Below are 14,995 nucleotides of genomic sequence, written 5' to 3' on the forward strand. Positions count from 1 at the left end.
GCGTCAAACTTTTTCGCATCGATCGCCAACGTTTCGCAGTTAACTCTGACATCGCGTCCTGCTCCGTCCAAAATCTTAATTCCGTGTACATACATCCTTGCGTGAAATAGTTGAGACCTCTCTGTAGAACTCTCTTAGGCAAGTCAGACGCATTTAGCAAAAAACATACCCTGATATTATCTGGAATACGCGATAGGGAATCGACTTCAAACATGTTCTGTTCAAGCACCTTTTGGGAAGCTTGTGGGACATGGCTAAGGGGGTGGAGCTTAAGACTGCCATGACAAAGGTCCATGAAGCTAACGTGTCTTTGTAAACAGTCTCCAATGAAACTATCATACTTTTTTGTAAACATTTCCGTATACCTAACATCCATGTTTTTGTAAACATTAGTATCTCACAAATCCACCAACGTAGTGTAAATGTTTTCGTGAACAGTAAACCTAACGTACTTCTGTTAGAATTAGTTTTTAGTGAACGAAATGGTTTTTTGTGTGTTTTTTTTGCAAAAATAACATTGCTCGATGATCCTTAGCATAGATGTTTTCAAAATATTAGCATCAGTGAAACTAACATATATTCTATAAACATTACAGTCCGAACCAAAAATATGCGGTTCTCTAAACATGCAGTAGTCAAAGAAAGTAACGTATGTGATTTTGTGAACATTGAATCCATCAGTTATTCAATGAATCTCACATACACATTTTTGCAAATATTAGGCCAACATGTTTGGAATCAGTTCAGTCTTCAAATAATTTAACATCTTTGTTTTTTGTAAACATTCGTCCTCCGCGAACTCAACATACCAGTTTTTGTGAACAATGAATATATTTAGTCTTCAGTCATGCTAACACAGGCGGACTAAAAATTATCTTCAGTGTCAACTAATACAACACATGAAAGACGATTGGAACTTTACAATATTTTACAAAAATATGTACAGCAGATTGACGGTAGACGCAACTGTCCGTGGGTGTCCTGTCCAGGGCGACGGGGTGCTGGAGTTGGGGCGGGAGGCGAGGTACACCCAAACTCACCCGGTGACCCTGAACAGGACAAGTAGAAAATGGATGATCAGCGTCTTCGTGCGCGTGTGAGGGAGACAAAGCTTTTGCGTCTGTCGTACGAGGATGCTCCGTTCCGTCGGCGCCGCGCAACGATGCATCGTTTATGTTTTGCCTCGGTTTGTTTTCGACCCGGACGGCGGAAGCGACGAAGCAGACGACCGGGGGACGCTACGCCAGAAGGCCCGAAGCGTGCGAGGTGCCGATACGGAAACGTGAGGAGGACGTGCTGGCGGACGCAAGGAGAACCAGGAGGAGGAGGACGGAGGAAGAGGACGGAGACGTTACCTTTCCGGGGACGAGGATTTCTCCGAGTTCACTGACATGAGCGGAGCCTTTTAGCCGCTCGCTGGCCGAGGGACCAAAAGCGAACAGAGGAGACGTCTTTTTGTTTTTCCTGATGTTTGGATCTTGCTGATGAGCGTCTGCTCGAAAGGAGAGGAGAGGGTTACTGTCTCCCCCTCCTCATCCTCATCCTCTTCCTCCTCCTCTTCTGTCCTCTCTCTCTCTGGAGAAGGATGGAGGACAAAAACAAGCGATGCGCTGGAGACGACGGCGGGACCGGCGGTGTCAGTCCGGGGCCCCCAGAAGACCACCTTCCTTCCTCCCCCACCTTTCTTTCCTTCCTTCCTTCTCCTTCACCTTGCTTCGTCGTAGCCTCCCTTTTCTCCTCACCACATCATCCCGAGACGACCTTGGATCATCACGCCGATAAAAAGGAGACCAAAAACAAAACAAAAAAAAGACGTCCGTCCGGTTCCGAGTGTGCGCCTGCCTGCCTGCGTGGCCGTGTTCCTCGCTCGCTCGCTCTCTTCCCCAACCGCCTGTGTCAGGGCCTTCTGCAGCTCTGCACAACAACAGAACCCGAAGCCCGGTGGAACATTCCACTAAGTGCGCGTGCGGGGGGGTGTCGCCTTATGACAGCAACAGGGAAATAGATGCATTCTTTCCTTCTGGCGCACTCGGTCTCCCCTCCCCTCGCACCACCTCCGACCTAGTCCCTCCCCCATCTCTCTCACTACTCTCGATTGCCTTATTACGACATCCTGTATCTCGGGGCAACGCGACACAGATCTGACACCCCCCCCCCACCCCCCAAGTCCCCTCCTCCATCTTCTTCAGTCTCCTCTTTAACTGGCATCCTCACTGCCTTTTCTTTAAAGCACATCTTCATTTGTTTTGGAGAGGCGTGGGCTTTATTTTCTGGCCATCCCTGAGCAGATGGGTGCGCTTCTACATGAGTTGTCAGCTCGCTGCGTGTTAGCCAGAGGGCGTCGCCATGATGTTATTGAGTGGTGGTGGGGGGTGCGGTGGGGGGGGTGTCTGTCTCGCTCCCTCAGTCTGACCTCAATATCAGTCTGTGGGTGCACCGAGGCATTTCTGTGGAGGTGTCCGGGAAGGCTGACGTTAATCTTATATGTGCAAAGTGGGAAGGTCTACAGATCCGGGGAGGGGGGTATGCATCAATGCGGTGTCGTAAATTGGCCTCACAGTCCTGAGATCCCGAGTTCGATCCCGGCCTCGCCTGTCTGGAGCTTGCATGCCCTCCCCCGTGCCTCCGTGGGTTTTCTCCGGGCACTCTGGTTTCCTCCCACGTTCCAAAAACATGCGACATTAATTGGATATCTAAATTGTCCCTAGGTGTGATTGTGAGTGCGGCTGTTTGTCTCGATGTGCCCTGCGATTGGCTGCCAACCGGTTCAGGGGGTATCCGTTGACAGCTGGGATAGGCTCCAGCACTTCCCGCAACCCTTGTGAGGATAAGCGGCTAAAAAAATGGATGGATGGATGAATGGATTACCAATATTAATAATTACAGTAAATATCTATACACCCAAACAATGATTTGACTTTGAAAATTGAGTGTGCCTTCACATATATGCACATTTTCAAGGATTCTCCACGGCGACCCAGGCTAAACCTGAATTCTTCCCAAGATATGAAGCTCGTCTCTGAATCAAAATTTTGCAAAGCAACACACCTCCATGAATGAACTGTGCTTCTTATTTATTGAAACGAGACATTTTCACTATCTTGTGATATTTTGGGGTGTTTCAGGAAGAGGGCAAAAAACTGCAAGTGGGTGTGTTTTTCAGAAAAAAAATTAACAAAAATTTTGAAAAACAAATAGGGGATTTAAAAATAGTCAACTGTGAATTTGAGGGACTATAGCTTGGTTAAAAAAAAAAAAAAAAAAAAAAAGAGCCCAACCGATGATTCTCATCTTTGGCAGGAAAAAAAACTCCAGTAATAAATTATCTTGTGAATTTAATATATATTTTTTATGTCCCTAACTGCTTGCAACAAATATGAATTACAGGCAAAATATTTGACTGTTTTACAATAATTTCTCCTTTACTGCTTCTTTAATTTTGCAACAGAGTGCAATTTACAAGCACAAAACCATACAAAAAAATAGTAACAGAATTGTACATTTTAGATATATGATGTATAGAAAGTTAAACCCAAAAAATATTTTAATGTAATTTGTTTTGAGCATTGTGGCTCCTTTCACATTTTTATTCTTTTTTTTCCCAGTTATTTCTTTGTGTGCATGTCATCATCTCGATCTTATGTCATGATGTGTTAATGTGTAAAAAAAAAAAAAACTTTTAATTTAAAAAGGGCTAATATTAGCCAATAACAATGGTGGTCCGATTAATTCGGTTAGGCCCAAGTGACGCCCAGCGCCTCCTTTTGTGAGTTTGTCTTAAGCGGGATAAACGTATCGATAATTGGCCCGAATTTAGGCATTTTATTTCTCTAGTTCTGATCGAAGAGTCAATAAAGGTCCGCTCATTAGCCGTTTAAAATGATTGTCTTGAATATTTATTTTCTGGTGGGTGGTACCTTATTTTTTCCATTAAGAGGTTACTGGGTTAAGTTTCAGCAATGTCCCCATCGGTTTTCGAACGTCCCCATTATCGAACAAATCGGTTTTGAACGAAAATTTTGAGATTTTTTTTTGCTTCTGTTTTCAGACGAAAATCGGTATTCGAACACCCCCAACAAAACCTGGAAATAACATATTGCGTGCGGCCAGACGAACTGACCCACGACGCGCTTTGTTGTGAATTCCCACGCCGCCGAAAAAAAACCGAAATAACACAATGCGTGCGGCACAAGCAGTTGACCCACCCACGACGTGTTTTGTGATTCTCAATTCTAACGTCCCCCATGAAAAAAAAAACCCAGAAATGACATAACGCGCACGGCACAACCAGCGCACTTTTATTATTCTGGATAACACGGTCACAACTATACATGTATTTCTATTATGCCGTTTATTATCAGGAAGAGCTAAAAAAAAAAAAAAAAAAAAGATTTAAAAAGCCAAATTTTTTTAGGCTTGGAACGCATTATTTCTTTTCCCATTCATTGTAATGGGAAACATCGATTCGGTTTTCAAACAAATCGCTTCTCGAACCGTTTTCTGGACGAGAACCGAGGCATTATTGTACAATTATTTTTTGTTACTTGTGACAGGATGTTCAAAAATGAGCTCGGACAAATATTAAGTACATGTCGCCTCAAAATGTCAACGTCAAAACATCTTTGACAGAAACTTTTGGTTCGAATGACAGAGCGTTTATAAAAGGACAGGAAGTAGGGCAGCAATTAACAACTCATTTATCACCCACTTTCCAAACACAAATGCATGCTTGTATGAAGATTGTTGTTGTTTTTTTTTTCTTCATAAAATACCATCAAAACAATTATATCTCCTGTACCAGACTGCCATCTTAAAAGCAAGAATATCCATGCTAGTGAATCAAGGAAAAAAAAAACAGAAAGCACGAGTTCCACTTTCCCACATGAAAGGACGACATCATATCTCGGAGCCAAGCTATTGTCCTCATTTCGTGCGCATGTGGGCCAACGGCTACAAAGAACTTTCTGGATCTTTGTGAGCACAGGAACACTTGAGCTGTTTCTTCTGCATCTATTTTCACACATCCACTTTTTTTGTTGTTGTTGTTTTTCATTTTTTTGGGAAAGGCTCCCATGACTTATGATAAACAACTTTTCGATGAGAACTCGTCCTCATTAGTGTGGCGAGTGAGTTGGAGCCTATCCCAGCTGACCTTGAGGTCGCCGGCGGGGTACAGCCCAGACTGGTCGCCATCCAATCACAGGGCATACAGGGAAACGAGCATTCATATTCACAATAATTGAATTTTTACAGTCTTCAATAAACCTAATATGTAATTTTTTTGGGAATGTGGGAGGGGAAAGCAAGAAGATTACCAGGACACTGAAATTATACTAATATAAATACATACATGTGCACTTTACAATAAGGGTGTCTTTACAAAAGGAATATAGTTTATAAATATTTCAATAATGACTTTATGCTATGAAGGTCATTAATAAACAGCTATAACACGCTTTCTAACAAAGGCAGACTCTCTGTTTTGGCTGACTTGCAGCTGTTTATTAAGAATTTATGTGTCGCACACAATTTATGCACATTTTCTCCAACACGAGCGCTGCATCCTTATCTAACACCTTGTCCCCAAGTCACCTCTGCAGTTGAGTACAGCAGTTGAGTTTGGTCAGCAAATGAGCACATATGAGTGAAGTCAGTGGAGTATCCATCCAAACATCCATTTTGTACGCCGATTATTATTTTGGGGGTCACGGTGAGTTGGAGCCCTTTCCGGCTGATTACACCCTTGATTGTTTGTTTTGTTTTTTTTTTTTTTTTTTGGGGGGGGGGAGGGGGTCACATAAATATACAGCTCTCACATAACATGATGTGAAATAGGTGAAGCTTTTTCACTTTTTTCCCCACTCAACTGGTAAAGCGTTGACCTACAGTTCTGAGGTCTCTGGTTCGATCCGGGCCCCGCCTGTGTGGAGTTTGGATGTTCTCCCCCGTGCCTGCGTGGGTTTCCTCCGGGCACTCCGGTTTCCTCCCACATCCCAAAAACATGCCACATTAATTGGACCCTCTAAATTGCCCCAAGGTGTGATAGTGAGTGTGGCTATTTGTTTGTCTCGATGTGACCTGCGATTGCCCGACAACAAGTTCAGGGTGTACCTCCTGCCCGTCGACAGATAGGATAGGCTTCAGCAGTCCCCGCAACCCTTGTGAGGATAAGCATCTAAAAGGATGGATGGATTACCCATATTAATAGTTACAGTAAATATCTATTCACCAAAAACGATGATTTGACTTTGAAAACTGAGCGTACCTTTACAGACATGCACATTTGCAAAGATTCTACAGGGCGACCCAGGCTAAACTTTCATGAATGAATGAACTGTGCTTATTTATTTAGACAAGACATTTTCACTATTTTGAGGTATTTTTGGATGTTTCGGGAAGAGGGCAAAAAAATGCAATCTGGTGAGTTTTTTTTTAGCAAAAACTCAACAATAAGTTAAAAAAAACAAATAGGGGATTTAAAAATAGTAAACTGTGGACTTGAGGGACTATATTAGTAAACACTAGAGCGCAGCCGATGTGTATTATTTTCCCCACCGATGCCGATTCTGATATTTGGGAGGAAAACAAACACCAGTAATAAATTATCTCGGGAATTTAACATATATATGTCCATAATTGCTTACAACAAATGTGAATTACAGGCAAAATATTTGACTGCTTTACAATAGTTTCTCCTTTACTACCTTAATTTTGCAACAGAGGGCAATTTACAAGCATAAAACCATGTAACAAAAAAAATATTAACTGAGTTGTACGATGCATTTAAATATGACACTGGTGTCAAACTCAAGGCCCGGGGGCCAAATCTGGCCCGCCGCATGATTTTAAGTGGCCCGTTCAGACAAATCATGTGTATCAACTTCCAGAATTTTTGTTCAAATCTGAACAAAATTTGAAATTTTCATATCATAAATGATGACATTGAGATTGCAAGCATTTTTGTGTTAAAATGAAAAAGGAAAAAAACTCATCATCGATTAAAAATCTCATTTAAAACATATTTTTTATGTCCCTAATTGCTTACAACAACAAAGATACAGTATGAATTACAGGCTAAATATTGCCATGCTATATATATTTTTTTAAATTTCATTCATGTGTTTGCGAGGAGCACAGATGGAAGCATTTCCTGGGTCAGGTCAGCTCACGGCGGGTGTATGGCCCTATGGGGGGGCGTTTAGGGACACGGCCCCTCTACGAAAGTCCCCGTGAGGAGAAACGACACTTAGAACGCGCACACTCGATCACGTGTACGAAAGGCACACATGCAGCCTAGCACGTAAGTCCATGTGCGTTATTCCGAGGATGCTTTTCAGTCTGAAAGATGACGAAAAGGGGGGGGGGCGGGGGGGGTGATGACTCTCATGAGCAGATATATTTTAGGAGCCAGTATTGAGGCTGCCGCGAGCTATCTTTAAGCGGCCTACTTCTCCATACTGCCTGGTGGATGCTTGCTGAGCAGTGGACGGGCCCGCACGCATTCATGCAAAGCTGCGATGGATCACAGCAAAGCAAAGAAAGATATGCGCGTTGCTCTTTTGCTCCTGTAACGCTTGACGTGCTCACGTCAGTGACTGTAATGTCAAATTACCGCACTGCCATCAAGCGGAAAAAGCCACACACCCCCTGACAAACAGACAAAAGCACGCAAGTACACGCTACTCAACAGTGTAAGGCTAATACCGAAGTGAAATGAAATTGGCTTTCTAGGTCTATGCCGTCCCAATATGCTGGACATACATAACCGTGTTCGAATGTTACAGTATTTCAAAATGGTGACCAAAAAAAAAATAAAAAATCTGAAAATTCGAGTGTATCTATGCAATGAAGTTTTACCTGCAGTCTACAGTACACTGCTGCCCCCAAACGGTCGGAAAAAGTAATACAAGCACTATAACCAGTACTGTAATTCCACCCTCCACTATATTTTAATAATGTAACTTCAACTTTATTATTATTATTTTTTTTTTGCTGATCAATGAATAATCCTTATTACTGCAACAAATGAAGATGGTTTTCCAAAATGTCAAAAACATGTAGTGTTGTTCCTTCCTCGTGTTAAATTAAAAAAGAATGTTTTAAAGCAATTACTACATACTGAATGTGCTGGTTAAATTTTGCCGTTATTTCTACGAGCCACAATGTCCAATTTTTAAATATTTCTATAAACTATAACAGAATTTGCAGTTCACTCTTCACAAATTCACCTTTTTGTTTTTTCTGTAAAACTTCTCTCCAGCTTTTTGCTGAAAAACTCACCTCTTGCCATTTCCATTTCCATTGAATTTCCACTAACAACCCAGGCCGAACAAAGGAGAGGCCTCTTACAAAAATTCATAAAACAATTACGAAGCTAAATTCTACCAGTTTGTCCAACCAATACACGACCAGAGTGCTTTTAGGGTTCGACCAATCACTGACATTCACCCAACCAATCAATGAATTATGAAATTCATCCAACCAATGTCTGAGCTTCTCTTTCTCACAAACTTTACTAAAGAGTACTTAGTCAGTTTGTGAATTTCCATTCACAACCCCGGCCACACTGATTAGCTTGTGGAGATTGTGAATTTCCACTAACAACCCAGGCCAATCTGCGCCACATAGCCATGTACATTGGCAATTCTGGTGCATTTTTTCTCAATGATATGCAAGCCATTCATGTTTAAAGGTCATGTCGTCCGATCCATCCATTCATTTTCTTAGCCGCTTATCCTCACGAGGGTCGCGTCTTATCATGAGTTTGAAAATACATTGAACTGTTTTGAGATCAGGCGGCACAGTGGTTCAGCTGGTAAAGCGTTGGCCTCACAGTTCTGAGGTCCCGGGTTCAATCCCGGACCCGCCTGTGTGGAGTTTGCATGTTCTCCCCGCGCCTCCGTGGGTTTCCTCTGGGCACTCCGGTTTCCTCCCACATTCCAAAAACATGCAACATTAATTGGACCCTCTAAATTGCCCGTAGGTGTGAATGTGAGTGCGACTGTTTGTCTCTATGTGCGTTCCACTTCAGGGTGAACCCCGCCTCCTGCCTGTTGACAGCCGGGATAGGCTCCAGCACACCCTGTGACGCTCGTGAGGATAAGCAGCGAAGAAAATTGATGGATTTTCACAAACAGTAGCCTTGCTAAAAAGCTGATAGATTCTGAAGGACACACACACACACACACACGTAGTGTATAATCTAAGTAGGGTGAAAACAAGCAAGCGGCTGGGACCGAATGACTATCGACTGTGTTGCACCCGCACCATCATTCATCCCGTTTGGTCAGCAGAGGGGAAGAAATGTTTAAATGCGCGGCGGTCCAATCAATAAAACAACATGGTTGAATGAGACGGGACACAAAAAGACTTGTTCAGCTCCTCCTGCAGCGGCGTGAAGATGCATTTGCGTTTTTGGGCGTCTCTGGGGAATCTATTTCAGTCATTACGGACGCACCCGAGTTGTTGGCCGCTTAAATGGGTTGCCGTAGAAATCCCGAGACAAAGACAGTAAAAACGTTGCTTTGAGTAAGCAAGTTTCTTTCGGCTTGTCCCGTTAGGGGTCGCCACAGCGTAACATCTCAGATGAACACTCGGATTTGTTTGGCAGTTTTTACGCCGGATGCCCTTCCTGACGCAACCCCTCTTGGGGAGCCCCAAAAAAAACCTAAAAAGAAAAAAAATGTCCAACCAATTTCTAAAGGCATTATTTTTTTTCATGTTTACGCTTATCTCACATCACAAGCCGTAAACTATAAAGTGGACATATTATAGGTCAGACGGGTTGACTTCCAGAATCTGTTGCCATAGAAATCTGATCCAAAAAGATAAATTCTTTCGACAAGAATCCGCCAATCGCTAGCAGCTTCCTACAAAATTCATCCAACCAATCACTGAGCTGCTTACTACCAAGTTTTCTCCAATCGCCAACAACCTCACTACCACAGGTCGTCCAAGCATTTGAAGAGAGGCCTCTTACAAAAATTCATAAACCAATTCCCAAGATGAATTCTACCAAATTTGTCCAAACAATAGACGATCAGCGTGCTTTTAGGCTTCGACCAATCACTGGAATTCACCCGATCAATCAATGGGCTTCTGTCTCACATACTTTTACAAGGAGTTTTTTTTTTCCTCAAACAAAAATGTATAATTGCCTGGTTTTAACAAAAATCGGATGTCGTTTTTTTTGTTTTTTTGATAGCAATAAATTGTTTTATTTAAATTTCTCCTATGGCTTCACATTGTAATTTACTTCAAGTTGATTGGCTCCCATAGAAATGACATCAAAAAGCCATACCAGAATTATTTCTATAAAAGTGCAAATAAACTCATCAGCACTGAATCTTCAACATGGAGAATAATCATAATAATAATAATAATAAAGAGGTGCAATGATTCCCCTGTCCTGATTCGAGTGCAATCGCAGCGAATGACGGAAGCTCGCTACGTTTTTTTGGGGGGAGGGGCCTGCTACACAACACGTTTCCATGGCAATGTGCACAACACACACACATGCCGGGATGTCATTTTAGGGAGCAGTCGAAATGGAGTTAAGGCTGAAGGGCTTAGGTTGGAATAAGAAACTGTAGATCAAACGTAGCTGCTTGGTTTCATCACCATCGATGGGAGATCTGCCAGTTGGTGCCGCCGTAGCAAACTTGATCGCTCTAATTTGTTGGTTTGAGCCGGTAATCAAAGTGTTGTAACAGATTTGAGATTTTTAAACCGAAGTCGCTTAAATTGCATTTGAGTTGCTACTGATGTTGAACCGGTTTATCGCTGAAATGCACGCGACCAAATTTTTCCAACCAATCACCTAGCCACCACCTGCCAAGATTTGTGACATTCCACATGACCAAACCCGGAATTTGTCCAGGCCATCGCTGGCCTACCAAAACTCATCCAGCCAATCGGCAAGCAGATGACGAGTAAGAATTGACAAATAGTGGAACTGCCTTCTACCCAAATTTAATTTACGTAAATACAGAGCATGCAGTTCGCCGTAGGTGTGACAGAAGAATTTAAGGTGGAGGTGGGGGTGCATCAGGGATCCGCTCTAAGCCCCTTCCTGTTTCCTGTAGTAATGGATAGGTTGACAGACGAGGTTAGACTGGAATCCCCTTGGACCATGATGTTTGCAGATGATATTGTGATTCTGGTTCTCCTCGAAAACAAATCCCTCAAGAGGATTTTCATGGTGGGAGTGACAAAAAGCCATAAGTGTCAAAATCATGACAAATTAAAATACTTGGGGTCAACAATACAGAGCAATGGTGGCCCAGAGGTTTGTACAATACACAGGGGACCAATTTTTAATTCCGAAGTCGATGTTTTCGCTGATAAGAAATTGGAAGATTAACCAACTGGATCTACACATCTACTGAGTAAGTCGTTGAGATTTACATGGAAGAGTTTGAAAGCGTAGAAAAGTCTGGACGCATACAAATACTTCGTTGCTGGATCTGTTTTCTATCAAGAATAAATCCCACATAGTGATGGAGTCACTCAGATTTTTTTCAATACAAATCCCAATAATAAATAAATGACCCCAGGTTTTACACAAACTCGCATTCATTAACTATGATTGGAAAAAAAAAAAAAGGCAGTGAGTCAGCTCCTCTGTACACAAAGCGTGTTGCGGCCACACATTAAACTTCTCCGTGACAGACATTTTTTTTTAAATATGCATTGTTCTCAAATGAGTCCAATGCGTAGTTAAAGAAAGAAAATAAACCGCTGGGATAGGTTTCAGCCCCCGTACATGGAAGCGCGCTGCGGCCACACATTGAAGTTCAGTGAACCTCTGTGTGAACGACTGTTTATTTTCTTTTTTTAAAATAGACATTGGAGTCATTTGAAAACAATCCATGTTAAAAAAAAAAAAAAAAAAGTCTAGATTTACCGAAGATTAACATGTGGTTGCAATACGCTCCCGTGTATGCTGGAGACGACTCCCTGTTTTTTTTTTTTTTTAATGCATTGTTCTCAAATAAGACAACTTCGCATTATAAATACTTCTTGGGAATTTGAGATTGAGAAGAATAATTCCCATCTGAAATGAAGCAATGGCAACACAGGCGTGTGTGCATTTTGGTTGGGAACCATCCATCATGTTATAATTGCCAAAATCCATCGATCTTTTCTGGTCTTTTCAGCTGGTATTCCATAAAATGATCTCTTTGAATATCTGTCTCGTCTGTGGTAACGCCCAATAGCACAGCAAGTCTCAGGCAATGTGAATATTCTGCTCCGGTTCAATGTCCCCCACACTGTCGCGCAGCACTTTTTGACCGGCAATATGGCGTCGTGAAAATAGTGACGTCACGTGCACGAGCTCTATCGCCAAGCTGCATTCCTAGCAAAATACATTTGGCAGGCAGCCGCCTGTGTTTCAAGAACAACTATGAAGATGCCTTCCATAACTCGTATTGCCCGGCTAGCTCAGTCGGTAGAGCATGAGACTCTTAATCTCAGGGTCGTGGGTTCGAGCCCCACGTTGGGCGCAGCATTTTGTACCCATTCTGAACTTGCCCCACAGTTTTGCTGATTACGACATCATTTTAATGGACGTTGTACGAGGTCATTGAACGGCGTTCGGGTGGTGATGCCAGCACAACGACCGGAACTAAACGCTTCCCCTGCGTGCGCCGTTCGGTGACGTCGAGCCAATCCCAAACCGCAACGGAGAGACCACTCACACTCCAATTCGCATGCACTTTACACAGCCACTGCAGACACCGATAAGAACTCTGCACAGCAGAACCTCACACCCCAACATCGATGCTGACATGTCAAATGAACGCCCTAAAATAAAAATATTTTAAAAAATGCATCTCTCGCACAATTCTGCTCAATGCACGCAGTTGTACTGTTTCAAGTTATCTGCAGCATGCAAACGTGAACTCGGTGACTACCGACAAGCACTGACGAACAGATGCCGAACACATCGAAACGCGGCAGGCGGACAAACGCCGCCCGCAGCCGGGGCTTACCTCCGGTGATGAGCCGGCTTCTCCTTCTTCCCCTTCAGCCTCCTCTTCCTGGACTGCATGGCCAACACTGGCGAGTTGACGCCGGCCCGGGCACGAGCGCCGTCCCGATCCGACGGGGGTTTGGGGGGAAAGGGTGCAAGAAACGGAGGATGACAGAGGAGATGAGAGAACCCACGTCAGAACGAACCAGGCATGTATCTGCGGCGCCACTTCCGGTTCGATTGGGCGCAACAACAAAAAAAAAAAGCAAGCAAGCGCTGCGGGGTCTGGAGTTAACGGGGTGGGGGTGGGTTGTGGGGCATCAACGCACCTTTCCTGGAGATCATGTTTTTACTCCTCTTCCTCTCGGACAGGAGCGGCCAGAACAGTCAACCACACTCTGCTTTCTCTTTCTTTTTTATGATTTTTTTTCTTTTTTTTCCTTGGCTCCCTCTGTAGGTCAGAAACGGGAATTGCATGCAACAGGGAATCGACTCCAATATGATCCAGGGGCGATTGTAGGATCTGAAATTAAAGGGTGCGAACCCCCCCCCCCCGAAGAGAATTGAATTAACAGATCAGCTAGCCTTAATTGTGAAACATAAAATATTACATAAAGTCCTCCATCTGATCAGCTGTGACATCAATGCCACACAGTAATCCCCCACTTGTCATAGCAGTTCATTATTCACAAATTTCATCTACAGCACAGGTGTCAAACTCAAGTCCCGAGGGCCAGATGCCTGATTTTATGCGGCCCGCGAAGTCAAATCATGTGCATCAACCGCCATTTGGTGAAATATGGACCAAAATTTCAAATTGTCACGTCATAAATGATGACGTTGAGCGATTGCAAACATTTTTTTTGTGTTACCAAAACATCAACAATAAACCTCACTACCCTTGATTTTTGATTCCGAAACGAGATTAATTTTAATGTGTAAATATGATGGGTCAATTAAAGACTTTCATGATTTCAGTCATAGTGGCCCTCCGACATAAACCGTAACTACAATGTGGCCCGCGATAGAAAAGAGTTTAACACCCGTGATTTCCAGCATTTTTCTGGAGAACCTGTCACGAGGTACTTGCTGAATAATGTGCAATAAGCGTCCCGATTCATGAAAGGGTCCGAGCCTGGCCGCCGACAGTTTATATTTAATATATGTAATAAATGCTATAAAAAGGTATATTATTAAAAAAGAAAACAGACTGACTCCACACTGCTCACATTTTTGATTAATGACTCAGAATGCACGCAATAACTTTTACAATAGGTAAAACACACTTGATTCACTTGACTTCCTGCACTACTTGTACTCATTGCAATGGTAACTCCAGTCGCATTCAGTATTGTTGACAGTTTTACAAAGTCAACCGTGTTGTTGTTTCATCGGAAAAAAATAAAAGGCACCGCTGGGATTCGAACCCAGGATCTCCTGTTTACTAGACAGGCGCTTTAACCAACTAAGCCACGGCGCCGATGGCTACCCACTTTGTACTTCAATATATATCGTTTCATACACCACGTGTACAGACGAGTATGCTAACCCAAAAAATACTTTACCGTAGTCGTTCTTATCGTTGCCAACCTCTTTTCTGATCAATTTTATAAAGTGGTTTAATCTACTACCGTGTTATTCCTTTATTCAGGAGCGAATTTGAATCATATTTCTAAACGCTTTAAAATCTTGTGGAAAGGCGTTGGATATGATTTTAAAGGATTAAAAATATATCTTTATATACACTGGCCATAAAGGAGTTTCCTCTGTCGCAAATATCTTGACTCACCCGTTAATTCTTTTTCGACTGCTTTAAAATCACGTATAGCTCACCTCATATCTCGTGAGTCGTGCACTCGAGATCACGCTGAACGTAATCTGGTTGATTTTACACCAATTAGTCAAGTGTCTTAGTCATAGAAAAAACATGTTTGCGTCATGTGAGGTAACGTGGAAGGCGCGCGCTTTAATCTTCCCTTTTACAAGATTTCTGAGCGACGGAGGGCGGGATTTGGGAGT

General features: G+C 42.9%; 1 protein-coding gene and 2 non-coding genes across 6 annotated transcripts in view; 1 reads left to right on the forward strand and 2 right to left on the reverse strand.

Moving 5' to 3' along the window:
- The window catches only part of LOC133502424 (SRSF protein kinase 2-like), a 65,641-nt gene extending 50,695 nt beyond the window's left edge, over positions 1-14,946 (reverse strand). For 2 of the 4 annotated variants that reach the window (XM_061823208.1, XM_061823206.1), the window contains exons 1-3: positions 14,810-14,946; positions 13,306-13,499; positions 12,996-13,062 (exon numbers count right to left, since the gene is read on the reverse strand). In XM_061823208.1, coding sequence (XP_061679192.1) covers positions 12,996-13,062; positions 13,306-13,321 — 83 coding nt within the window. In that variant the 5' untranslated portion in view covers positions 13,322-13,499; positions 14,810-14,946. Of the gene's footprint in view, positions 1-1,355; positions 1,875-12,995; positions 13,063-13,305; positions 13,500-14,541; positions 14,650-14,809 lie in introns of those variants that run through there. The other 2 variants (XM_061823207.1, XM_061823210.1) reach the window with 2 other exon arrangements.
- On the forward strand, positions 12,434-12,506 carry trnak-cuu (transfer RNA lysine (anticodon CUU)). Its single transcript has one exon. It is a non-coding gene; the product is annotated as a tRNA-Lys (tRNA).
- On the reverse strand, positions 14,383-14,456 carry trnat-agu (transfer RNA threonine (anticodon AGU)). The gene has a single exon. It is a non-coding gene; the product is annotated as a tRNA-Thr (tRNA).
- Positions 14,947-14,995: the final 49 nt, after the last annotated feature.

This window comes from Syngnathoides biaculeatus, chromosome 6 (genome assembly GCF_019802595.1).
Source record: "Syngnathoides biaculeatus isolate LvHL_M chromosome 6, ASM1980259v1, whole genome shotgun sequence".
Taxonomy (NCBI): Eukaryota; Metazoa; Chordata; class Actinopteri; order Syngnathiformes; family Syngnathidae; genus Syngnathoides; species Syngnathoides biaculeatus.